General features: G+C 44.8%; 1 protein-coding gene and 1 long non-coding RNA gene across 5 annotated transcripts in view; one reads left to right on the top strand and one right to left on the bottom strand.

Moving 5' to 3' along the window:
• The window catches only part of LOC308481510, a 351,692-nt gene that overhangs the window by 67,943 nt on the left and 256,154 nt on the right, over positions 1–27,595 (bottom strand). The window lies entirely within an intron of this gene.
• CPQ (carboxypeptidase Q) overlaps positions 1–27,595 on the top strand; it is a 175,064-nt gene that overhangs the window by 5,096 nt on the left and 142,373 nt on the right. Inside the window, exons 1-2 of one of the 4 annotated variants that reach the window (XM_081013873.1) lie at positions 11,234–11,355; positions 20,449–20,908. In XM_081013873.1, the coding sequence (XP_080869999.1) occupies positions 20,479–20,908 (430 nt within the window). In that variant the 5' untranslated portion in view covers positions 11,234–11,355; positions 20,449–20,478. Of the gene's footprint in view, positions 1–11,233; positions 11,356–14,338; positions 14,388–19,015; positions 19,156–20,448; positions 20,909–27,595 lie in introns of those variants that run through there. The other 3 variants (XM_081013874.1, XM_081013872.1, XM_081013871.1) reach the window with 3 other exon arrangements.

The raw sequence follows: 27,595 nt of genomic DNA, 5'->3' as shown, positions 1-27,595 counted from the left end.
GACAAACTGCCTTCTTTCCATGCAAATGGTGCTGAGCTGGTTTTCCATTTTTTTCACATTCCTTGCTTGAATTGCCCTTGCTGAAAAGGTCGGTACATCCGATGTCGCAATTTGTACGGGAAAGAACAAAAATACAAATTCTTTGCTTCCCAAGCTTATTGAAAATCAATGGCTTAAATTTTGCAGAGGAAGGAACATAGCTGGAGGCAGAGATGTCTTAGTAAATTATACATGGGGAGAGGGAAGAAAACAAATAGCAGGATATTGGTGGGTTGTTTTTTTAAAAAAATACTCCCAGTGTCTGCCCTCCTGGCCTGTCCTTTGACCTGTTGTGTTGACAAGAGCACTGCATTCTCTTGCACATTGAGCTCCCACTATCCTCTTGTCCTGGGATCAAGGGCATCTTTCCATCTGACCTTTCTCACATTTGTCATTGGTGGCGAATGTACCAGCAGAAAACCGCAAGTATCTCATTATTAATGCATTAATATAAGCATTCTGACGGATTTCCAGGTTTTATTTTGAAACTCTGGGTTATTTTTGAAATGGAACTTGGCTGCTGGCGCCATGGGAATAAAATAACTGGCAAGTCACTCCAAAGGCCCTGTTTTGGATCAAGGTTTTATTCCCCCCCCCCCCCCCCGGAAATATTCACAGCACTGGCGGTATGCTGATGAGCACTGGGGTCGTGTAGCAGGGCAGGGTTCATAGAGAAAATGTGTGAACTCCTAGGCTGAAAAGGTTTGCCTGAGAACTGGTAGAAGTTAAAACAGAAAGCTGTGGGTGCAAGCAGAGGATTTGGTGTGGTTGATTTTGTGGAGACATGACCGAAGCTCTGAAAATGTCACTGTACGCTGTGCATTTAGCGAATCAAAGCTAAGGGATGGGAAAGTTGTGTAAAATTCATGGTCTATTCAGCTGTTTAGAATATAGTGCACTGAAGAATTAACAGGGTCTTCAGTAGGGCTGGGCAATATATCAATATATTCTCTCTCTCTCTCTGTGTGCTATGTAAAACTCACAATGGGGGAAAAACCATGAAGCCAGCCAATGCCTCTACAGAGCTCCATCATTATTTCAGACATTGTGATATATAGGTATATTAAAATGTTTAGCTGGTGATGTATCACGATGTTGAAAACCAGATATCACCCACCCCTAATCTTTGGTTAGAACAAAATGCTGCTGCTAGGTTACTCATTGGGGCTGGCTTTAGGGAATATATCTTACCAGTACATAAACAGATACAATGGTTACCATCTGTTCCCAGTGCTGGTCATTGTCTATAAAGCCCTAAACAGCTTTGGACGTAGCTGTCTGGAGGATTGCTCCTACTGAATTAGCCTGGTGGAACTTTACAGTCCCAATTGGAGCCCCTCCTCCAAGTCAGGTAGATGGAGACCAGAGAGAGAGAGAGACGACTTTTCTCATTTGTTGGGTTGCCCCCTCCCCTCCAAAAAAGAGGAGAGGAAATGCTTAACTCCCTAAAAGAACCCAGATTGGCATAACATGTGCATATCTCATTTAGATGCATTGCTGCAGCTATAGAGTTAAACAGAAATATGTAAGCAGAAATATAACATACATGACTATACAGTGGTACCTCGGGTTACAGACACTTCAGGTTACAGAAGCTTCAGGTTACAGACTCCGCTAACCCAGAAATAGTACCTCAGGTTAAGCACTTTGCTTCAGGATGAGAACAGAAATCTCGCATCAGCGGTACAGTGGCAGCAGGAGGCCCCATTAGCTAAAGTGGTGCTTCAGGTTAAGAACAGACCTCCAGAACGAATTAAGTTCTTAACCCGAGGTACCACTGTAGAGGGAAAGACTATATGACCAGAAGACCTGTGTTTCTGCTCAATCTGCTGTCCGAGTGCTAAATGTTGGTGGAAGACTTCAAGGGACCTGCTGTCCTCCTTTATCTTCGTACAGTTCTTCATCTTTAAACTGGACAGCAGGCAGATCTTGAAACGGGGCTTCTTAAAATAGAGGACTGCTCTCTATAAAGTAGGACACAAGGCCACACTCCTGGACATGGAAACAAAGTCACTCCTGTCGGGGGGACACTCATGGCTCCCAGTTCTCTACATATTCACTCAGATGTAAGTTCCACTGAAATAAAAAGTCACTGGGTATAGGAGTATATCCTTATGGAAGTTTTCTTACCACCTTCCTCGGGGCCTGCTGGCCTGCCCGTAAAGTGGGGGTGAGGTGACTGCCTCAGGCAGCAGATCCGTACACTGCCATTTACTCAGGCTGGCCTTGTTTTTCCGTGCTTAGGGACTACGGCTAGCAGCTCTGAAACCATGCTTCCAGTGTGTGATGTTTTGCATGTTCAGACCCAGAAACCTCCCCCCTAAATAAATTCACACTTGACTCAAAATTTTGGTTTGGTTTTTGGCAGAATTTCGGCCACAACTTTATTGATTACAGAAAGTGGCTGGTTGCATAGGCTCTGGTTCACCTAGCTCCCTGCCATGTAGTTAGCGCTGACCCAGGGCACCAGCATAGGTCAGCCTAGGGTGAACATCTGGATAAGGATATCTGGATAAGCGGAGAGCCGGGAACAGGCTAACTCCACCACCCAAATGTCCCCCTGGACTCGGGCATGGGCACAACCCCCTCACAGGGGTTGACCAAACCATCGAGTCCCTGGATTCCTTTAACGGAATACCATTCACATAGGGATAGCGAGAGCGTTCTCCCATCCCTACCCCCTGAACCAGAGCCTATCTGCAACCTTACAAGTTGTGACGATTTGCTACACAGCAGGTGAAACCCAAATGGCAACAGCCAATCAGCCAAGTGGGGAAAATTCCTGCCGTGCCCCTGTCCCAACGACAGACGACACACGACAGCATAGCAAGGTCAAGCGTAACAAGCCCTAAAAGTAGGGAGAGGTGGGCAGGTGTTCTGAATGCACGCGCCGAAAGAGGAAGCTCTTGATCATGTGCATGGGCATAAATAGGTCCCTAGAACTGTTTAGACTGCGTCCCATTGGCCAGATTGCACCCAGCTTCGAGGGACCTACCAATCGGGTGTTGTGGCAGACCAATGTACCCACTCACAACACAGGGTGTCGGTTGTCCATGTCTCACCGCAATACGTGCCCTCTTTAAGGAAGTATCCGATTTCACCTAAAATTATAAGTAATAATATATTTTCTTTTCCTTTTTACAAACCACCCCTTTCTTTCTCTCCTTTGAAATAATTCCCACCCTATCCCACTTATTTCTGGGAAAGCAGTATTTTACAGATGCTACTCCCTTTAGTGGGAAATTAAACAAACCGGAATTCTAGTTTCTGAAATGCCAGAATGTGCATCATACGTGATGTCAGGCACACTTGAGAGCAGGGCAGATATTTCTTAGAACAGTAATTTTGATTTATTCTGGCAATTTACAAAGACTGTGTTTGCACCTGCACCATAACTTTGAAAATACTGCCGCCGTCCTAGACATATTAATGTTTGCATGGAAAAACATGCTTTGGAAGTTTATCACGAGCTAAAACGTCCCTACTGAGTGAGTTCTCTATTGTTCTCATGAAGAAGGCGCTGAAAAATGGCTGGCTTGGCCTACATGTGAGTAATAGGGAGCCTGTTCTAAAGTGAATTAATTGTTGGTGTGCAAAGTCAGTTATATATGTGCAGCTGAATTCTCTCAGCTGTCCAGATAGCCACAAGCAACTAATTTAAGCTGCCACCCTCTGTTGATGAATAACTGCTTGTTTTCGTACCTATGCAAAGCTTTGGGGTCTGTATCAGGGGAGGGAAGCGAATTTCAGTATTCAGAGCTCTCCTGTTGAATATTCATGGCTGAATAACGTAGAGTTGTTTCAGCCGCTAGACCATCACCTTGCTCAAGCTAAACAAGCCTGAGGTGGGTCAGTGCCTGGATTCAGTGGCAGATGTGGTGGAACTGTTAGGAGGTCACAGAAGTATGCCCAAGTTGTTCCAGTTTTCTCTGCATCTTCCTCCCTTGTAAAGATATTGCCTAAACTTAGGTATTGTGGTTTAGCATGCAGTTCGCACGCCACTAACACTGAAAAGTGTCTGTGGTTCAGAAGGAGTCCCTGCTGTCAGTTTTTAATGACTCCATGGCACTGTGCATTACTCAGAAGTAAGCCCCTGATTTCCATGGGGCTTGCTCCCTGTTAACTATGTGCAGGATTGCAGCCTGACTCTGAAAGGTGCCACATGGTACCGTTAACAAGAGACCCCACAAATTTCCAGAGCTATGGCCTTTTCCTAGGCATTATGTTTTTGCTGAGAGGCAGTGGGCACAGCCTCCCAGTCACCCTTTGTACCCCAGTTGGTGGCAGAGTCTAGGTAGCAGTTGGAGCTGAGCGTACTTTCTTGACTCTGTTTAGGTTCACGTCATCCTCACAGCCTGTGGCGTTTGTGGCTGACTTTCTTCTTCTATCTGAGCTTCCCTCCCAGCTGCGGTTTGCTGAGGCAGCTGTGTGGTTGCCAGGTGTACATTTTGGGCTGTGTTTCTTTCTGATGGCAGAATAATTCAATGCAAATGAAGTATCTTGAGAATTAGATTTGGAAACGTTCCCTTGACAAAATACACTTTTGGAAACACTATTTCATTAAAGCTTTGGTTTAACTCCAGAAAGGGCATTAAAGGCGTAAATCTGCTCCGTCGATTAAGAGAGCCAAATATACAGGGAGAGGAAAAATGGTTTCTCTGCTCGTACACGTTCCTTTTCCAATCAAACTTGGAAGCTTCAGGGCAGGGGCAGCTGGTGTGGTGCCTACAGATGTTTTGGACTACAACTCCCATCATCCCTGTCCATTGACCTTGCTGGATAGGGCTGATGGGAGTTGAGGTCTTTAACATCTGGAGGGCACCACATTGGGTACCCCTTTAGGGAGTGCACATTATGGCCACAATTTGAGGGGGGGAATTGTTTTGGGGAGTGAAGGGATGATAAGGACCATTATTTAAAGGACCAAGTACTATAGACCTACCTCCAAGTGTCCCTATTTTCTAGGGACAGTCCCAGATTTACAAAAGCTATCTAGGTTTCTGATTTGATCCCAGAATGTCCCAGTCTTCCTTGGGATGTCCCTATTTTGATCAGAGAAATGTTGGAGGGTATGGAATAGGATATCCCTACCAGCAAGGAGGTCTAAGTAACCACTGTTCTCTTCTTCCACGGGGCTGTTCCATGACAGATCACCACACCCTTACAACATCTGTGCTACTGACTTTCAAACTTTGGGATTCTTGAAATACACACAACAACAAAAGGAATAAATTTGACTCAAATCAATGCAACTCAAATTAGGTCTACTAGGCCCAATTTTTAAGCAATGTAGACTAAAGTCTCTTCTGGGATTAGGGGTCCTGGAGCTTAAGCTCCATTAGTTTCATAGTAGCTCCACCCCATGACTGGCCCCTGAGACTCCCAAGGTCATGGGTAGGCAAACTAAGGCCTGGGGGCCAGATCTGGCCCAATCGCCTTCTAAATCTGGCCCACGGATGGTCCGGGAATCAGTGTGTTTTTAGATGAGTAGAATGTGTCCTTTTATTTAAAATGCATCTCTGGGTTATTTGTGGGGCATAGGAATTCGTTCATTTTTTCCCTTCAAAATATAGTCTGGCCCCCCACAAGGTCTGAGGGACAGTGGACCGGCCCCCTGCTGAAAAAGTTTGCTGACCCCTGCCCAAGGTCATAATCCCCACAGACAACACTTCCCACCAATCCTGTTCCATGCTCTCCTCAAAGGCTTTTTGCCTGGCTGAAATGTGCCCTTGAACTGTGGCAATGCCTCATGCTTGCTTGGAAAGAAGATGGAAAGGTTTTTGTGCCTCTGGCTTTTTTGCACGGTTGGAACATAGCCTCCTTAGCAAAGTTAAGAGTCTCTCTCCCTTGTTTTGCTCACCTTGGCTTCTGGCCCCTCCATGCAGCCCTCTCGGGCTGGGGAAAAAACATTATCCACCCCTTCTGTGTAGAATGTAAATTGTGTCTGAAAGCTGGGGGAGCAGATGTGGTAATGGGAAATATTGTGTGGTGGGGAGCTGCCACTAGCCCCCAGAGTTATTTCTTGCGTTTCGTGTACCAGAATCCAGGTTCCTCACCATTTGTTTACATCTTCGCAACAAAAGGACAAATCTGGCATGTCTTTGGAACACGAGGAGATGGCTCTATCTGGCCTGCTATCTGTCTCTGCCAGATGGCCTATGCGAGCCTTGGTCAGGTGTTCCTGCCTCAAAGCGAAACCACCCTCGGAGATTTATGGCTTGAATACAGCATCAGCAGCCGTTGCAGCGCACAGCTCAAGAGTCCTGAACTGAGGCCACTGGGACATAAACATGCAAGCAAATGGCATGGCTTCGTAGTCTGGCAGCCGGAAGGAGGAACAATTTATACTTTATAGGATGCATTGTGATTCAGTACCTTTATTTTCTAAAATAAACATTTTCTTGTTTCAAAAAATGAGAATGTGGCTGCTAGTATTCTAAGTGGGAGCATATTTATCTACTTATTTCATTTGTACCCCATACGTTCAACGTAAATCTATGTTCCCGGGGTAGAAACAAAAAAGCACAAAATGTATTATTATTATTTAGTAATCAATAAATATAAAACATAGTTGACAAAATAATAATAAACATTTCCGAACTAACCCAGCAAATTAAAACAGCAAATGGCAGCAGCCCATTCAGACAGAACTGGGGTCCCCACTGTGGTGCCTGTGGGCATCGTGGCACCTTCAATGCCCCCCTTGTGCCTGCCAAGCCCCCCCCCCCGTCTCTCCTTTTATTTTTTTGATTAATTACATTGTTATGACTTCAGATAGGGGTAGCTTGCTTTTTTGCCTGTGTTTTGTTTTGGGTTGGGCATAGGTGTTTGACCTGTTGTGGGGGCATGGGCAAGGAAGGGTAGTCCTGAGCACCATCTGATTCCCCCCCCCCCCCGTGAACTGTATTTTGTGGCGCCTCTGACAGTTTCTTGTTGGTGGCGTCCATCTGTCTCAAGAGACAGTGGAGTGTGCCTCTGGGGGTGAAGTCAACGGCACCAAAGTTACCCAAAAAACACTCAGTTTGCCTGTGTCCCCTTACGTCTTTTGTATACAGTGGACGCTCAGGTTGCGAACATGATCATGAATTAAAATGAGCTATAATCAGCACTTTAAAAAAAATGACAGTGCTTTTTGAAACAATGAAGAAAACCACGCTTTTAACTTCAGTTGTGACTAGCTGAGGTAGACTGTGGCAGAATACCCTCTGGAAAAAAATCAGAATGGGTTGAAAGCATGCATAGAAAATGTGGTGACAATGATCACTGAGAACCTGATGGGTTGAGTCCAATGGGATTTAGCATTGCAAACTGCTGAAATTTTAAAAGTAAATTGGTATCCTTGATAACAAGGACAAAAGGATCCTTAAAAGAAGTGAGTAAGTTGCTTTTTTGATGGAGAGGAAGGCTGGGGGAGGGGGCTCCTCCGTGGCAGAAAGCAAACATTGGGCCAAATGAGGCATTTTGGAAGTGGGCCAGAAGTGGGACGTTGTTGCACAGTGGGCTGCCCAAGAGTGAGCATTGTTGCTGCTTACTGAGAGGGATGAGTTGTGTAGGGTTGCCATATTCCCAAAAGTGAAAATCTGGACAAAGTTGTTGACCATTTTTTGAAACATCTCCCCCCCCCCAAAAAAAAACCCCACAAGTGTTTGGGCTTTTTTTGGATTTTAAAAGCATTTTTCTTTAAAAGATTGCCCTAGTTTCCCTAAGTCCAGTTTTTCCAGGACATTTTGCTGATTTGGCAAAAATCCAGATGTATGGCAGCCCTAGAGTGGTGGGAAACTCAGTATGGTGTGGGCCCAGTGACAGGAATGTCTGCTTGACGCCTCCCCCACGCCGCCTGCGCCTCCTGTGTCTCACCTCCTTTTGTTAAATGACAGCAACACTCAGATTTGGGAAGCCAGATGTGTGATGCTGCCACTCACGCAAAAATTATAAAATTAATGTTGTAAGTATGTGACTTGGTTGCTCAATTTGGACTTTTTGCATGTTTTTTTTTTAATTAAAAAGTATTGCGACTTGCTGTTTTTATTGATTATAGACAAGTAATGATTTCTTGTAGCTGTTGAGAGTGAATTTCCGCATATTATTTGCTGATGTAATGTGTAATATTATATTCGAAATAGAGCACTGAATGTTACTTTATCTAAGTTGTTTCTTTTAGAGTCGTATTTTTTTATTATGGCTTATTTGCATTGTGTTGGATAGTTATTAAGATAATAGAATTTGGGGTTGGAAGGCACCATAGCATAAGGTTACCAGATTTTTTTCAATGAATCCTGGGACACTTTTCAACTTCAATGAATTTTGTATGGGGACTGATTTGTAAATCTGGGGACTGTCCCCGGGAAACGGGGACATCTGCAACCTTACCATAGCAGGGCATCTGTTCCAGCTCCTTGCAGTGCAGGAATCTTTTGCCCAACGTTAGGCTCAAAGTCATGACCCTGAGAGATGTGTGATCCTTGCAATGTATTTTGCTGTTTCTTTGCCTTGTAAGCACCTTGTGTATATAGGTAAAGGGACCCCTGACCATTAGGTCCAGTCGTGGCCAACTCTGGGGTTGCGGCGCTCATCTTGCTTTATTGGCTGAGGGAGCCGGCGTACATGTGGCCAGCATGACTAAGCCGCTTCTGGCGAACCAGAGCAGCGCACGGAAACGCCGTTTACTTTCCCGCCGGAGCAGTACCTATTTATCTACTTGCACTTTGACGTGCTTTCGAACTGCTAGGTGGGCAGGAGCTGGGACAGAGCAATGGGAGCTCACCCCATCACGGGGATTCGAACCGCTGACCTTCTGATCGGCAAGCCCTAGGCTCTGTGGTTTAGACCACAGCGCCACCTGTGTCCGCACCTTGTGTATAGCAATACACAAAAGCGGCATACAAATTCAAAGTGAAATGAGATGAAACAATGCTCTTGTCGTCCCCTCCCCCCACCAGGCAATGCTCTCCACCTGTGGAGGGGCAACTGTATGCCATTCTACGCCCACATCTCCATCTATCTACTGTGGTAAGGGGTGGGTGGGTGTAGGATTGTGTTCTTATTCATTTTCCACCTTTTTACTTCAACCCAATCCTTCCTCCAGCCTTAATTTCTTCATCCTTCAGCCACAGCAAAGCAACTGCAGTTGTTGACCCTGCCTTAAGTTTAAGCTTTGATTTTTCTCAAGCTCCCGGGAAGGGGTAAGTTATTAATTTATGTGTCTGACTGGTAGACAGAGGCACTTAGGCCCAAATAACCCCCAGGGTCCATTGGTCACAAGAAGGTTCGGCATGGGGCTATAAAAGAAGAGGAATGTGGGTCTGAGGATTAGGGACAGTCTATAAATTCATTGCAAAATAGCCAGCTTGTCCGCTTCTGGCATCAGCACATCTGAATGGCCTGTTAGTTGATAATAAATCACAGCTACTGACAGCTATTCTGAATGCAAGGTCCACATGGTTGAAATAAAATACCTTTTAGTCCCAGTGCTTAGCCTAAAGAGCATATTGCTTCTGTGCCAATGGAAAGGGAGAAAGGATCCCCCCCATCACAATAGAATACAATTCAAATTATGTCACTCCATAACTTCAGACAGCTGGCAATTGTCAGTCCACCATGTGTCTGGAGGAATTCAAAAAGGGTCGTTCGTATCTGATAGCCTGGAAAAGCTACCCAGCTTCTCAGCAATATCACCCAATGAAAATTGGCAGAATTTCAGCTGCACACAGTTAATAGATGGAGGAGCAATTGTATATATTTGTGTGTTTATATCTATATAAACAGGAATAGAAGAATTAACATTGCGGACCTTACCAATGAGGATGGTGGTTGAGGAAACTTTGCTTCAAATGACAGATTCCCACCCCCCACCCCCCTGGAAGTGCATACACTTAACAAAAAGCTTACTTTGCTTAAACAAACGTTAATTCCTCCTACAGCATTCACTGGGCACTCAGACTGATTTAGCATCACTTATCCAACAGGACAGGAAACAAGGCAAGATGTGGGCTCTGAGGCTTCTGCTGTTCGATGGCAGGCTCTGATCCACTGAGGAAACTGAGCATGCTTTCCTCAAGACAAGCAGACTAATTGAAATGTAGTTTTTACACCTTTGGAATACGGGGTTTGTCTTATCAAAGTGGCACATCTTAAAAAGCCAGCTAATTCCCATCACAAAGGTTGATTCCTTTGTTCGCATCCCTCTAGCTCTGGTGGCAATATCCATGCGACTAATGTTACATTTGGTTTATATGATGTTTACGCCTTATGCTGCGGTTGCCAACGTGGCAACCTGTGGGCACACAGGTACCCACTGAGACCTTCTCCCTTGCAGCCTTGTGTTATACAAAAATAGGAAAATGAAGTAACCTGCTTTCCTGACTTTTGCGGAATATATTAACCAGCTCCCTCACAATTTTGTTCTCCAAGGAATATTCGGGTTCCAGGAATGGTCTGACAGAGGATCATGGTTTCCCCAATTATAGCTCTGTGTGGCCTTGTTGCATAAATCTAACATGGGCACAGCCCTTAAACTCTTGTTACATATTAAGTAGTTTTTAAATCCAGGAGTGATGTCTGGGAAGACAGCCATGTCCCAAAAACAGAATGTGTTAATCAGGCCAAGTATTTTCCCCATCTCCTTGGAGATATACAACAGGGTTTATTTAATTTTAAAAAAATCATGTTACTTAAACCAGCATATCGATTCAAAATACTTCCAAACTGACCCTTTTTTAAAAAGCCTTGTTCTTTAACACTGTTGTTCTAAATTCACGACATAAGAAGGAAGCTGTTCTGAAATCAACAGAAATTACCTGTCCTGAACAATGTGTGGCTTGTTATTTACAGTGACTGGTATCAGGTTTGCTCCAGTGAGTATATGGATAAGTATTAAAAAAATAAAACTATCTGGCAGCATCTTACAAATGGTAGTTATCCTACTGTTTTCCAGCTCAGAGGAGAAACCTAAGTAGAAGTTATTCATCCATTCTACTGGCAAATTAAAAGAGGAAAAAACCCGGCAAATTGCATTAAAAGAGGTGTTTTGCCATTTGTAGGAAAGCTTCCCAGCAATGTTCAGAGTTCATTATCTGCAGCGGAACTGCACAGGGTCTTCTCTGCTGGAATGCTGCTTGAGGGTGCCCAAGAAATGCCTTTGTAACTGCTGTTTGATTTGACAGTCTGATTGTATTTGGTTTCCCTAATTCCACAGGGCTGGCCAAGCTGCCGGTGCAAGAGCTGACAGATAGTGACAGCTCCATACTCACTGCTGTTTCGAGAAACTTAGGGAGATCGCATTACAACTTTTGACTCCAGAAACTTGCATTTTCCAGGGTAGCTTGGGGTTGAGAAGCTATGCTTCTTGATAGAGAAGGCTGCTTGCTGCGCTGCTCTGTTTTAGTATTCATTTGACAAGCAGAAGGGTTGCATGTTGATATTTTGCAACCTTTGCTTTCTTCACTCCAGGCCTGAGAGTGGACATCTCCAAGAGTAAGCAGGAAAATAAACAAACAAGGTTTTTAAGACAACCGTATTTGTACATCTCTTGTGCTAGATCAATTCAACCTTAATTTATTTCACCACCGTCCTAAGTCGGGCTGGGCTTTATTTTGATAAATTGTCCCGAACCTGTCTCAAGTCATATCGTGATATTGGTTTCAAGGTTTTTGACCTGTCAATATATTGCAAATTGTTATGTGTGTGTGTCCTATGAAAAACTCACAACGTGTGAAAAACCATGAAGCCAACCAATGCCTATACATAGCTTGATCCTTATTTCAGACATGGTGATATATCAGTATACAGTGGTACCTCGGGTTAAGAACTTAATTTGTTCCGGAGGTCTGTTCTTAACCTGAAACTGTTCTTAACCTGAGGTACCACTTTAGTTAATGGGGCCTCCTGCTGCCGCTGCATCGCTGGTGCACAGTTTCTGTTCTCATCCTGAGGTAAAGTTCTTTACCTGAGGTAATATTTCTGGGTTAGTGGAGTCTGTAACCTGAAGTGTCTGTGACCTGAAGTGTCTGTAACCCGAGGTACCACTGTATTGCAATGTTTAGCTGGTGATATATCGTGATGTTGAAAACCAGATATCACCCAGCCCTAGTCCTAAGCATGTGCTTGGTTAGGAGCCAGGAGCAAGGCCGACAAGTCCCCCCATTGAGATGGGCCCAAATCTGACCCTCCAGGCCCCCACCCAGCCATACCCCTTTTTGCTCTGCTGTGGACCTCCCCAAGTGTTGTTACTACAATGTGTTCATAATGCGATTGCGGGGAGGTGTAACAGAGAGGGAGAGGCGTTGCAGAAAGCGGTTTGCCAAACTGCTCTCTGAAACGCCTCCCACCCTCCTTTAAAAGAGGCAGAGCGTGGGGGTGTTGTGAGGGGTAAAGGGAAAGGGGTTGTTCAGGTGTAAAGAGAGGAGGGGTCAGCCAGGTGTGGGGGAAGCAGGTTTGGCAGGTAGGTGGGATTGGCAAACAGGGCTGGCAGCCCCATATTTCTGTGTATGTACATGTGTAGACGTGTGTACACACACACACACACACACACACACACACACACAACCTGCTTTGGGAGTTTCCGTGAGGCAAAGCCGACCAGTTCAAAATCCATCAAAATGTATAGCAGAACACAACTCTGAGCCCCCAAACACAAAGAGATAACTCTTATTGAACAAGTATGAGCAGGCTTTCAGAAATACCTCAATTTCTTCCGTTTTCAGCCTTTGCTGCTCTATTTCCATCACAGGAAACAACCCCATAACTTAAAAACAACAACGCCATAATTCCTCTTATATTGCACATTCAGCTAACCTCTGAGCCAACTTTTTCCACAGCTGTCATAACAAGCTGACTGTTAGATGCTACTAACTGTACCAGACGCCCCCGTGTACCATGCAAGTTTCTTTCCTTTGCCCCAGGGCTTTAAAAGTCTAATCCGATGTTATCCAAGCCACCTCATGTACTCCCAGGTATATGATTTCCTGTATCCCTTGGAGGAGAATCAAACGGAAAACATCGTTAGGAAATTATTAGATTATTCACAGATTTAGGAGACCTTTTAGCAATTAAGTGGATATTAACCTGAGCCTATTGTTTCTTTTCCACATTTCCTATTCGGCATCATGAATTAGGTCCTTTTGATCTGCAAACGTCAACAAGGATTTCTAGAAATTCTGTATAAAAATAGAAGCATTGCTCAAGCTTTCTTCATTTAGGCTGTCCTCTCTCTCTCTCTCTCTCTCTCTCTCTCTCTCTCTGCGCCTCTCTCTGTCTCTTTCCATTTAGCCCATGATTGATGAATAAGCTCGTAGGTGCATTATTTTGATGTTTTGATGTCATTTTTGTGTTCTGACACTCTTAAGCTCACATATTTAAATTATCTTTTTTTTATTTATCTAAAAAAAGTTCTGGGCATCACAGTTTAAGAAGGATATTGACAAGCTGAAAGGTGTGCAGAAGAAGGCGACTGAGATGATCAAGGAAGGGTCTGGAAACCAAGCCAGTTGAGGAACAGTCGAAGGAAAATTGTGTAATGCTTTGTCGGAAGTGAGATTTGAAGGGATGGTTTTTTGGCACATGTTTGCAGCCTCTATGCGACACCGGTTTATGCTAATTCGTTTCCTCCAAGGTCTGATTTCTACTCGGGACATTTCGCGTAACCCTGTTAATGTTTTTCTCTTGTTCAAATGTTTTTTGTCTCAAAGTTCGCTTCCCTATCTTAATGTGCGTGGTTAAGCATGTTATCTCCCTATCTTGTATAAACTATGGAAATGACAGGTTTCATGACTCAGGCGGGCTGCAGGGTGGGTGTGGCAGCAGGACGGTCCTGAGGTAGAGAAGCTTCATCCACCTGCTGCACTATGGTTAAGAGTTCAAGCAAGGCTACCAACCAGTGTGGTTTGGGCTTTATTACTCAGGAAGTGTCTGGGGTAGCTCAGCTGATAAATCATGAGGCTGTTAATCTCAGGGTTGTGGGTTTGAGCCCTAAGTTGGGCAAAAGATTCCTGCATTGCAGAGGGTTGGGTGACCCTTGTGGTCTTTTCCAACTCTGATTCTAATAAAGCCATAAACCAGAGATGGGGGAGGTTTACCATTCCCAAAGGCCACATTTGCATCTGGGTGGCATTTCAGGGCCACATGCCTGTGATGAGCAGGCTGGAAAGTGGACAGAGCAACGCATGGTATACAGTTCACGAGTTTCTACAAACATTGGCTTGCCCCTCCTCATCCTGCAGGCAAGAGCCGTTATCGGAGATCAAGGACTCATTTTGGACAGGCAAAAATGCACAGGGAGGGCTGGTGAGAGGTGCTGGGGGAAGTCCCAAGATAGAGAGGTCTGGAGGGCTGTGTGTTTGCCCTCTCCACAGGTATGAGCTTCCTTATCTTTGCACAAAACCTTGGGCTGGGTTGCTGGGCTCCCCTTTCAGTGTAGTAGCAGGAGCAGTAACAGCTAACAGGTGTCAGCTGACGCATGCCACTTCTGCTCCCCCACAATGCATTGCCAGTTGGGGGCACTGTGTGTGTGGAATGGCAGGCAGTAGCCAGCTAGGGGACCATTAAGAATACAGTGGTACCTCGGGTTACATACGCTTCAGGTTACAGACTCCGCTAACCCAGAAATAGTACTTCAGGTTAAGAACTTTGATTCAGAATGAGAACAGAAATTGTGCTCCGGTGGCGCAGTGGCAGCAGGAGGCCCCATTGGCTAAAGTGGTGCTTCAGGTTAAGAACAGATCTCTGGAACAAATTAAGTACTTAACCCGAGGTACCACTGTATAACAAGAAGAGCTTGCTGCATCAGGCCAGTGGCCCATCTGGTCCAGCATCTTGTTCTCACAGTGGCTGGTCTGTGGGAGACCCTGGTGCAAAAAAAAATTGCCCCCCCCCATCGACAGCTTGGAGTAGGCTTGGGAGTTGTGGGCGGGCGCCGCATGTCACCCCCTCAGCGATGACACTTGGGGTGATCCGCCCCCCTTCCTATGCCTCTGCGCCCCTGCCCCCACGACTCCCAAGTACTCTGAGCCGTCGGGGGAAGGGGGGAGCTATGCCGCTTTGCCAGGGCACTGGCATAGCGGCACAGCTCGTCATCTGGGGCACTGGCAAAGCGGGAGCCGCTTACGGCGAGCCAGGGAGGGAGGGAGGCTGGGAAGGGGCCCCTGGCTCACCATAAGTGGCTCTTGCCGGCGGTGGAGGCATCCCACCACCGTCCGTACGGCGCTCCAGCGGCGCCGGTGGCAAACCGCTATGTACAGCGCATGTTCAGCGTCGCTATGTACAGCACATGCGTGCGACACCACACATGCGTCGTACGTAGCGGTTTGCCACTGGCGCTGCTCGAACGCTGTACGGATGGTGACGGGATCCTTTGCTCGCGGCTACAGCCCCGAACGGAAGATCCTCCACATGAGGCTGCGGCCACACGATGGCTGTTCGCGCTACTGCGCCCGGGCTGCATTCTTGTCACCCCCCAAGACATGGAACCCGGGGCACACCGCCCCCCCGTCCCCACCTTGTGACACCACTGGCAGGAACCAAGCACAGCAGCACTCTCAGCAGCTGCTGTTCGGAAGCTCTTCTACCTGTGGAGGCTGACTATTGTCACTAGGGGTGGTCAGACACCTTACTTTAGAGAAGACAGACTTTGGTTTAAAGTAGAGCTGTGCTAAATAATAATAGTTATCCCCCATGTGTTTCATTAGTATTCTCCATCAAGTAATGAGAAAAGGAATTACACCAGTAAATTATTAAAGGAGAAAGTAAAATTTGGTGAAAATTCCCATGGGGTGCTGTGCAGGGTTTTGTTGTCCTCGCCATGCTTTCAAGGTAGTCAGGAGTGAGTGTCTTTTCATTCCATAAATCAGTTCTTTGCCTGAACTCTGCAGCCTTGCTTTTCCTGAAGATCCCATGGTGCCCAGTGTTGGGTTCTTCTGTTAGCACAGGAAAGTGGGGTGGAGTGGGTGGGGATTGTTATTTAATTGAATTTGTATACCACCTTTCACCCGTAGATCTCATGTCAGCTCACAGCATAAAAATGCAATATAAAAGTACTAAATACGTAAAGAGAACAAGAGCAGAAACAAAACAAAGAAGTAATTAAATTCATCCAAGGATCACAGGGTGGTTTACAATATAAAAACACAAATATACATAGCGTGGTAACAAACAATACCAATACCCGCTGCTGCTGCTGCCTACTCTGTGCCTGACAGGTGCTGGCTTTAATTTGTTTAAGTGAAGCTTTTTTATTTTTAAATATATATTTTTAAGATGCCTTGCAGGAGGTTGGACTAGATGATCCTCTGGGTCACTTCTAACACTACAATTCTATGATTCCATGATTCTATGTGAGTTCCTATGGACCCTTTTCAGGTTGGGAAATGTAGGCAGCCTGGAGGCAGCAAGGTTTTAGAGAAATGTGTCTCCTTGCTCCCCTTCCAATAAACACCACCGAGCTACCTACACTAGACGAATGGAGAATGAAGATGACGGACTATGCAGAACTTGATAGACTGATGGGAAGGACCCGAAATCGACGAGATCAGAGATTTTTAGAAGTTTGGGAAAAGTTTACAGAGTATATGCATAAATTAAGTGATAATCAAATAACGCTTGTAAGCTTTAATGAAGCTCTGTAAGAAGAAACGTTAGAATGTGAGCAAAATAAGATTTAATCTATAAAAATAATGGAAGTAAGATTTTAGAAATGTGCAAGAAATTAAGAAGGGAAGGAGTATCAGTCAAGTTGAGGGAAGTCAAAAAGAGAATGGATATAAAAAAGATGTATGAATTGTATAAATTTTGTATTGGAAAAATTGAATAAAAATAATATTGAGGGAATAAACACACCACCTATGGCAACCAAAATTCTGAAGTTCTAAAGCACCTGGAGAATGAGGCAGAAAAAGAGAAGTCTCTTGTTCAGGGAAAGGTAACTTTTTGAGAAACGGGGGGGGGGGGGGGCAGGTTCAACATAGCACTAGTTTGAAAGAAGAGAGAGTTTGGACTTGATATCCTGCCTTTCACTCCTCTTAAGGAGTCTCAAAGTGGCTAACAATCTCCTTTCCCTTCCTGCCCCACAACAAACACTCTGTGAGGTGAGTGGGGCTGAGAGACTTCAGAGAAGTGTGACTAGCCCAAGGTCACCCAGCAGCTGCATGTGGAGGAGCAGGGAATCAAACCCGGTTCACCAGATTACGAGTCCACTGCTCTTAACCACTACACCACACTGGCTATCTGGTCCAAGTCAAGTCCAGTTTATAGATAAATAATAAAAAGGGAGAACAAGGGTCTTGGGCAGATAGCTGGAAAGAAGACTAAGCAGGCAACCAGGCCGCCTGGTCACAGTCTCTCGCTACGGTGAGATGTATTTATGTTTGAATTATGGTAGTTATTGTTACATGTAAATAGACATATGCAAGTTTTATGCAAGTCTGCCTTTAGAGGGATGTGTTTCCTTTATTTGAATTACAGCAATTTCTACATGCCTATGGGTGATTAGCTCTCCCTGTTTTGCAATGTGTAAGTAGCACTGTAGCAAAACACAAATGAGCAGAAATGTCATCCTGCCAAGTTAGAGAGGTGGTTGTGCAGCTGTTGGCAGCGGGTTGATGGCAGGCCTAGTTCTCCCTTGGGTTACATGGCAGGCATTGGGTCCCCAGTAGCTACCCAAAGATGCCTATGATGCTGGCCCTGCCAAGAGCATCTTGGTTTGCATTTCCCGTTCTGTATCCTTTTGTGATGGACATCTATGGGTAGCACCTGTTCAGATTCTCCCCTCTCTTTTTTAATGCTATGAGACTTGACAGGTAGACGAAGGCTCTATGTTCAGAGTCAGTATAGCGCTGAAGATCAGATGTTTGCTGGGACAAGCGGTGGTAGAAATCTGTTTGCTTTTGCGCTCTGCTTTTAAGCTTCCTGGAAGCATTTGGCTAGCCAGTTTTGAAAACAGAATGCTGGACCAGATGGCTCTTTGGTCCATCAGAGCTCTTCATATGTTGCTATTTTCTTTCTCTCTTGAGGCTGTGGATGAGCTAGCAGGGCTTGCCCTTACGGAGCAAACGGAACTCTGTGTGTGGGGATGTACTCCCTGACCTTGAGACAACTGCTATGCTGGCGATCTGAATCAAATTGTCAGCTGTCGACACAGTATTATCCATGTTGCATTCAATCACAGTGCACTGCTTCCAGCCGTTCCCTCTCCTTCTCTCCAGCCTTGGCCTAGTTCATGGGTGGCCGGTGCAGTTGCCTCCAGATGTTGCTGGACTCCAACTCCCATCAGTCCCAGCCAGCATGGCCAATAGCTGGGGATGATAGGTATTGCAGTCCAGCCGCATCTGGAAGGCACCACTCTGGCCTAGTTAAAGCCCTTCTGCAGGCCTGTGTATAAAGCCTGGCCAGGGAGCTGTGGGTGACCCTGTTAATAGCCCAGTTAAACTACAGACAACAGATAACACAGCATCTAGCTCAAAGGCCATCAAACTAGAGAAATGGTTGTGAACACCACCACCACCCTGGAGGGCCCTTGATGTAAGGGTTAATCTTTCCTCCCCACTTGTAAACTCCAGATAGATTGTCCACTCAGGACAATTACGGTATGGGGGGAATTAACCCCAGGGGCAATGCACACCCCAGAATTGTCCCCACGTTGCAGTTAGACTCAGTGGGGGGAACTATTCTGTTGTAGGCTTCTATCTATCTCCCTAATTTCAGTGGGCAGATGGGGTCTTTCAGGTGATAACAGAGGCTGCTGCAGGTTAATGTGTGCCCGCAGGCACTGCGCTGGCGACCCTTGAATTAGCTACTCCCTTTCACCATTCTGGTGGCACAATCTTTCCTGTACAGCTATGTGTTTGTGTTTTCCCCATTCGTTTCTATACAGCATACCCTTCAAGTGTCCCGATTTTCCCAGGACATCCCGGAATTGCAGAAGCCATACTGGCTTCTGATTTGATCCCAGAGTGTCCCATTTCCCCCCTCCAGCGCCACGGCCACCAAACTCGGGGAGGAGGATGAGCTTGCATTGGGGCTGTGCTCTCGCTTCAGACCTCTGTCTCTTGTGACAGTGAAGCACCAAAAGACATGTGTCCCAAATTCAGCAGAGGAGCGATGGAGGGTATGATACAGCTTGTGCAGAAAGTAAGAAATACTTCCAGTGGATTGTGTCCTATAGTCCATTAAAGGGGGGGGGGAATCACAAAACATACAGAAGAAAGTCCCTCCAACCTGTGCAATTTCAAAGCACTTAAAAAATAATAATACATGAACTAATTAGCAGTCCGCCCCTGCACGGAACAACTTGATGCTGAGAATATTCTTCTTTGTAGAATAAAGTTCAATTTTACATCTGGGATTAGTTCTTTAAAGATAAGTCTGCTTTATTCTTATGACAATTATAATTAGCTCTTAATAAGGGTTATGAAGTTTTAAAAAACTGAAACAGGGACTGGGTTTTAACTTTTTTTTTTTTTTTTGGCAGAAAATAAAGTATTCCAGTGTGAGGTCCTATTGTTACAAAGCCTCTTAAATGTCAGTTTAGATACATCTATAGGTTTCTTTTATCTCTCCCCTACCATTCAACGCATAGGAGTGTAATATTTAGCATTCTAATTGCAGCTTGGTTAATTTTAAAAGGAACGGGTAATGGTTGTGTGTCCCCTTTTATGTATAGCAATAAAGAGTATTTGATATGCATTCTGCATCTTAATTCTTTGCCATGTTTTCTTTTCCTGTTAGGAAAAGACCCTTAGAAGTATTTCAAAGATCTCTAGATCCCAACAGTTCTTACTTGTCAGTTTACTTAAATAATAATACTGACATATTATTGAGAGGGGATTGAGAATGCAGAGGACATAACTGAATGTGAAGCTTTAAAACAAGAGGTTGCAAAGGAGGGGCTGGCTGCCCTTACTCCACTTGATCTGAAATGTTTCTGGAGAAATGGATTACCCTTGAGTAGTACCACCTGGAACCTTGGCATGCCGCATGGCACCCGCTTCTAAGACTCCATCCACCAGGGGGCAGAACTTAGTAGTAAAGGGTTTGACCTCATGCACTGATGGCCAGAGCCAATGAGTGAAGGTGCAAAACTCTTCCACCTGTGGATGGAACCCATAGAAAAAGCTGTGTCAAGGCGCACTGCTTTCTCATGTGCTGAAAGTTGCCGGCCATCAAGTAAGACATCCATACAGGATACTCACTAGACAGCAATGCTGCATTCCATTGGTAGTCATTTAAGCTGAACGAAAGTGTGTGTTGGTGTCTTCAGTTATTCTCATTTAGCTTTAAAGATGACCACCCACAAACTGGCCTTGCCTTTCTGCAACTTCGCAACATTCACTTCGCAACTTTCGCACGCTCCCAAACTGGAGCAGCCCTTGAACAGCTTTATGACTGCCTGTTATCTTTCCTCACCCCTTCTCCCTCCTACAGATTGACCCATAAAATTTAGAGCGGAGAAAAATGAAGCTTCTGTATTTAATAGCTCTTATTTGCCTGTTTCCTCAAAGCGAAGAGAATCCGTTAAGCAGTGACAATGCCGGCCCCCGAAGATCATTTGAAGACATTAAGAGGGAGATAGCGGGCTATTCAGATGTTGCTAAGAAGATTATCGACCTTGCCATCCATGGCAAGGCTCAGAACAGATCCTATGAAAGGCTTGCATTCTTTGTGGACACTTTCGGGCCGAGAGTGAGTGGTTCCAGAAATCTAGAACTAGCTATCCAGTACATGCACAAAGTCTTGAAGGAAGATGGCCTGGAAAATGTCCACCTGGAGCCGGCAAAAATCCCCCACTGGGAAAGGGGGGAAGAGTCAGCAATGATGATGAAACCACGGAACTACAGCATTGCCCTTTTAGGGCTTGGTGGCAGCATTGGGACTCCTCCAGAAGGTAATGTCTGAGTTTGCTGAATTATTTTAGGGTATATGTACACTTCCCCACCAAGCAAGATATAACAAATCAATAAAATACAAAGTTAAAATTCCAAGAGTTGAAATGCATTAAAACAGCATCAAAACAGCAACAGAATGTTGTGGGAAACATTAGTTGTAACAAACACCTTTGTTAGAGTCAAGGAATAATTTTTTCTCTTTCCACAGCCAAAAATAAGTAATTGCAGTGAGACTTCCGTTTTCTGTGTATCTCACTAATAAGCAATGGAGGAATCGATTTCAGTTTCCCATTTTTTCCAGTCTTAAGTTCAGTTTCCAATATTTCTGCATCATCTGCATTTTAGTATATGTTTCTCCTAATCTACACATTTTTGTATACAGCTTCGGCCAATATTGACATTTTTCCAAGCAGTTTCCTCGAAAGTTCATTTTCGTATGTTCTTTTCATTAATATAGCCGCTCTTATACACACTTTACTCCTAATATACACAGTTTTTGTGCACACAAAACTTGGAGAGAAGCGTGAATTTTGAAGGATGGGTGTGTTTCTGTTTGCATATTGTTTTAGGAGGTATGAATTTGGTAGGTTTGCATTAAAATGCAAACTGAAATAAACTCCCCTTCCTATCACAAACTTATTGCTGCAATTTGCCTGGTGTGTCAAAATGATCTTTTGCATAATCAGTTGCATATTTGGACGTCACTGTGAACACCTTGGTGTGGAAAACATGAAGTGGGTGTTTGTGTTTATTAGGGCTTTCTGTCAATGTACATTAGGCTATGAAATATTTGAGGCATTTTTCCTACCAGTTGACCCTCAACATATCATATTCCCCGGCCTCCTGGTGACTAACCATCCCCCCCCCCTGCTTTGACCATCAAGAGAAATGGGGAGCACATCATGGAAAACGTAGTCCTGGAAAGAAATATAAAGTTAGAAAAGAAATCATTTTCCTTGATACACATTGGCTTCCTCCCATCTTAGTGGAAACTTCTATAGGTATCGGAGCCAATTCCAACAAAATGATTTTCCTCTGTGGAAGAATACTTGTGAAACTTTGTCAGGCTGCAAAATCCACATATTTTTCTGGCGAGATCTGTGAGCAGTAGCAGACCTGAGTTAATTCCCTGCTCTCAGATCTCTCTTGCAGAATCCACTTGGACTCGTCATCCTGATGTAGTCTTGGAACCTTGCCTCAGCCATGGCTGTTAATCTGCAACACTAAGCAGGAAGTAAGTCTCCACAAATCTACTGGGATGTTCTTCTGAGCAAGGCTGCTTTGGGTAGAGCTACCTGGAGCCTTCGCCACCACAGGGCACCAGAAAAAAAGTAGCTTGCCAAAGGGCCAAATTAGATGAGATGGTAAATGTGTTTAACATGTCTTGTTGTTGTTTAGTCGTTTAGTCGTGTCCGACTCTTCATGACCCCATGGACCAGAGCACACCAGGCACTCTTGTCTTCCACTGCCTCCCGCAGTTTGATCAAACTCATGCTGGTAGCTTCGAGAACACTGTCCAACCATCTCGCCCTCTGTCGTCCTCTTCTCCTTGTACCCTCAATCCTTCCCAACATCAGGGTCTTTTCCAGGGAGTCTTCTCTTCTCATGAGATGGCCAAAGTATTGGAGTCTCAGCTTCAGGATCTGTCCTTCCAGTGAGCACTCAGAGCTGATTTCCTTAAGAATGGATAGGTTTGATCTTCTTGCAGTCCATGGGACTTCAAGAGTCTCCTCCAGCACCATAATTCAAAAGCATCAATTCTTCAGCGATCAGCCTTCTTTATGGTCCAGCTCGTACCATGGTGCCTGGGAAGAGGGCTTAATCCCACCCCACCTGCGGTTCTGCAGTTAGTGATGTAAGAAGGCGTCATATACTGTAGTGTCCTGTATTCATCACATGCACCACTGTTTCCATTTTACTGCAGTTCATCTTCACCAAAATTGATGCTTTTTGTATCTGTTTATGCTATCCGCACTCCAATCATCATAGGAGTGCTCTTGCAAACTCACTTGACTCTCCCTGTTTTTTAAAATGTATTTTTTTAAAAAAATTGAGGGGACATGTTTCCTATGTTTTCTGTTCTTAGAAAACTCAGCATAGCATTTTTTTAAAAAAATCAACTTTGGGCAATTGGATGGGGCTTGCACAGGCTGTGAAAGGGAGGCAGCATCTCGAGGCCTCCCTAGCAGGTGACATATTTCATTAATGCAGCAAGGAGCTGTCAGGAATAGCTCCTGTTCTTCCTCGCCTTGATGAACAATCATGAGCACATGTTATTATGTTTTCATCGCTTGATGTGGTGTGTAAATGGAGCACTGGGATGAATTACCTGGTGCCTATTCTGCTCATCTGTTACCGAAGCGGATATGTCATGTAGATTGCAGTGCCAGCTAGCACAGACCTCAATTCCCCCCCCCCTTTTTCTTTTCCTACTGGAAAATGAAAATCTGCAGATCCCTGGCTTCATTTTTGCTGGCTCTTTGGATGACCCTGTCACTGAGACATTTCTTAGGTACACGGCTGCCCTCTTCATTAGAAACTGCTGCAGCCTATCAGTTCACCTCATTTGGATGCCAAGCAAAACAGCAGTAGATTTCTCACTCAGTACTCAGATTTGGCATGCTTGGCACTTGGCGGGGGACGGTTTGGGGAGGGGGAGTTTGGAAGCCCAGACAGCCTGCCAAGTTAGATTTTTCTCACCTTTCTTATCTATTCCTAGAATCAAACTTCAAGGCCTGCCCACAACCTTTCTTAATTTACTTCCCCCCTAGTTGTAGGCAGAAGCAGCATATTTTCGATGTGTAATGAATTTTCAATAGGAAACCAATTTTGTGTGACCTGGTCTGAGCTGCAGCCTGGTCGGCGTCTGCACTGCTATTTTTCTAGAAAGAGAGGTTCTGGAACTCACCATGAACACCTTCCTCTTTCTCTTAGCATGGCAATGGCACCCACCTGAAGCTGCTGGAACTGAGTTCCAGTGAGTTCCCCCTGAAGAAAATGTCCTGGACATTTGGCGTGTCTCACTGCCCACTGTGGCGTTTGATCCTAGGTGGGTCATAAGGAAAGGGTTAAAATGAGTGTGATGTGATTGGCCAGTGGAAACTGATAGGAGGAGTTGGAGTGAGAGTGGTGTGGTGTGAAAGTCAGTTGAGAGTTGGGAGTTGAAGAAGGAAGAAGGAAGAAGGAAGAGGGAGAATAGTCTGTGGGTTGGTCGAGTTGTGTGGTAAGAGAGTGAGAGGAATTGTTAGGTGGAGTCAGATAGATAGTTAGTTGGGATAATCAGTTTGAAGTTGTTAGGAACGAATAGGACAGTTAAGGAACTAAGATTAAGAAACTGCCAAGAAAAATTAACTGAAACCATAAGCTTGTTCGTGCCTATAAAATAAACTTGATTATTTGTTAATGTTAACAACTGACTGGACTCCATGTGTATCCGTGAGAAACGGGTTGGTGGCAGCGGAGAAAGCAATTACAGTGGTGGTGCAGGGTCAATAGACCGTCAAACGTCCGGGGACCCTGTGTGATCGCCACACCCACGTCACATTATCTCCCCGCCATTATTATTTCAGTCCAGCCTGGATTGGATTTCAACCCTTTTGCCCACACGCAGTGCCCCTCCAGCACCTTCCTCTATTTGGATTAAAAACAAAACAAAACTGAATCGAGAGCAACTGGACAGCATCAGCACACCAGCAGCACTGAACTTCCTTCTTCCTTGTTGTTTATAAGCTTGTCCTTTGGTCTTGCATCAGATCAAACGCAGTGGGAGCAACTAAAGGAGCTCTGAAGGATAGGGATGCTTGCGGATTTAATTCAGTCCGTGTTTCTACGTGAACCCAGCCAGGTTCATGCTTCCTGTGCTGGTTCACAGAGTGGAATGCGAAGAGCTCCCGAAGGATCTCTGCCGACTGGGTGAGTGGGCATTAAAATGACAAATGTGATTCAATGTGAGCAAATGTATAATAATAAATAATAATAAATTTTTCTTTATACCCCGCCCTTCCCGGTTCAGAAAACCGAGCTCAGGGTGGCTAACAACAAATTTTAAACACTTACCGGTAATTGATGCAACAAAAAACAGCATAAAATACAGTATAAAATGCGAATAACCATAAACTCAGAATTCAAAAATCAATTTAGGGGGAAAATCCATCCAATGAACATTAGATGATCACCAGGGCTAGCTGGCTTAGTTAGTTCTATTTGGGCAAGCGAGGAGACCAGGGGAGAATTAGCTGTGAGATCCCAGAGCGGGTAATCTTCATAAAAAGGGGATGGGGAGGAAAGGAAGGGGAATAAAAGATCAGGCTAAGTTCAAATTGAAAGCCAGGTGGAATAGCTCTGTCTTACAGGCCCTGCAGAAGGAAGTTAAATCCTGCAGGGCACTGGTCTCATCGGACAGAGCATTCTACCAGGTCGGAGCCATCGCTGAGAAGGCCCTGGCCCTGGTGGAGGATAATCTGACTTCCTTAGTGGTCCACATATGGGAATAATAATAATAATAATAATAATAATAATAATAAATAAATAAATAAAAAAAACAACTTCGCATAGAATTGTAGAGTTGGAAGGGACTCCAAGGGTCATCTAATCCAACCCCCTGCAATGCAGGAGTACCTTGATGAAGATATCAACCTAGTGTGTGGCTGATGTGGGGTGTGGGGGAGAAGGCAAATTCCACGTTAGGGGTCATTAGAAAAACAATCGAAAATAACATTGCCAATATCGTAACACCATTATAGAAATCTATGGAGAGATTTATGGGATGCAGTTCTGGTTGCCTCACCTGAAAAAGGAGCTGTGAGGAAAAGTTACAATGTTTGGAGATTTTTAGTTTACAAAAAGTCGAGTCAGTGGGGTGTATGGAATGTGCATAGATATTTCTGTCTCTCACTTATGGGTTCTACACCCATAGGTATCCGATGAAGCAGAATCTTGGAAGATTCCTGACAGACAAAAGAAAGCACTTTATACACTGTGTAGTTAACCTGCAGGACTTGGTACTACAAGATGGCGACCGACTTGGATGGCTTTGAAAGGGGTTTAGACAAGATCAAGGAAGATCAGTGTCTACTAATAGTGATGGCTGTGCACTACCTCCAGCATCAGAGGGAAGGCGCTGAATGCCAGTTACAGGGGTGAGGGTGGGGTGGGGCTCAAATGAGAAGATTGCTGTTGTCCTCATATCCTGCTTGTGGGATTCCCATTGGCCGCTGGGACTAGATGGCCTTTTGTCTTGATTCAGTAGCTCCCATGATATCTTTTTACGTCACATCAAAGCCATCCAAGTTGGTCACCATCTTGCAATAGCAAATCCTGCATGTTAACTCACCACATGTTGAGGGGGCGTTTCTATCAGAGCTTCGGATATTACGTCTTTATGTAGCAGCCAGGAAATGGGCAGTGGTTTGCTGTTGAAAACTTCTTTAGTGCAAGCATCTAGATAAGACTACAGTGGAACCTCTACTTAAGACCATAATCCGTTCCGGAGGTCCAGTCATAACTAGAAACGTACATAAGTAGGGGTGCTCTTTTCCATAGGAAGTAATGGAAAAGTGAATTGATCCGTTCTAGACAATGAAAAACACCCCCCTAAAACAGCAATTTAACATAGATTCTACTGTCTAACGAGACCATAGATCCATAAAATGAAGGCAATAATTAATGTACTGTGCTATAAAATAAATAAGATAGTATTGTAGATGAAAAAAACATTTATTTATTTTCTTACGTGCACTTAGGGTGGGTGGGCTTACGTGGCTACAAGCTGGGGGTGGGGCAAGGGTCAGTAAAGAGCTGATTCACTTTGGCCAGGGTCACTTTTTTTCTTGCCAGGCCAGGTTCTTCTCTGGACTTCCTCAGGTTAGTTCCTCAGCGGGGTTTGGGGCTGCAGTGCGCCCTGCTGTGCCACTTGCAGGTGGCACCTCTTCCACAGCTTTGGGGGTGGGATGGGGGCCCTCTCCCCAGCAGCAGAGGCCTCAGTGCTGCTCCGCAGCTGGCTGGGCAAGCTCCGGGCTGCTGGCAAGTTCATATCTAGAGGAAAGTTCATAAGTCAACGCACCTACTGAATGTCGTAACTGGAATCGTACGTAAGTAGAGCCGTACGTAAGTCGAGGTTCCACTGTAATTACAATTTACAGTTACAAATTGAAGAACAGAAAGGAGACTCTAGTGCTTTTTCATTCTTTCCTTTGGCTATGGCACAAACCAAGTGTGTGTGTGTAGGGGTGTGTGTGACATTTGTTCCAGCATTTAGCTTTTACTGACGTGTTTTGCGGCTTCTAGGTGAAATGCACAGTGGTGGAATTCCAGGCATCCATTACGACTCCTATATTTAGCAGCTGAGCCTTGCTCTTGTTGTTGAACAGTTTCCACTTACTTCTGTAACTCGTCTGCAAGATTGGATCTTGAGCATTGTGGTCATCTTGCGAACGATTTTGTAAAAACCATGAAACGTGGTTCCCAAATGTATGCTCAGTGAAAATATATGTAGTATGAGCACACACAAAAAACCATCCCATCTGGTTACCACTGTTACCTATAAACATTTGTTTGTTCTCTCAGGCAAGGCCACAGAGTAGGCAGAGAGGAAATGTTTATAGTGGGTGTTTTTTGTTTTTACTTTTTGCTTAAGAGTTTGTTTGTACTAGAAATTCAGAAACTGCAGATCTTTGGGGGGTTTTTGT

This window comes from Podarcis pityusensis, assembly GCF_964106645.2.
Source record: "Podarcis pityusensis genome assembly, chromosome: 7".
In the NCBI taxonomy this organism is placed as follows: Eukaryota; Metazoa; Chordata; class Lepidosauria; order Squamata; family Lacertidae; genus Podarcis; species Podarcis pityusensis.
This window is presented reverse-complemented; position numbering and strand designations above follow the sequence as displayed.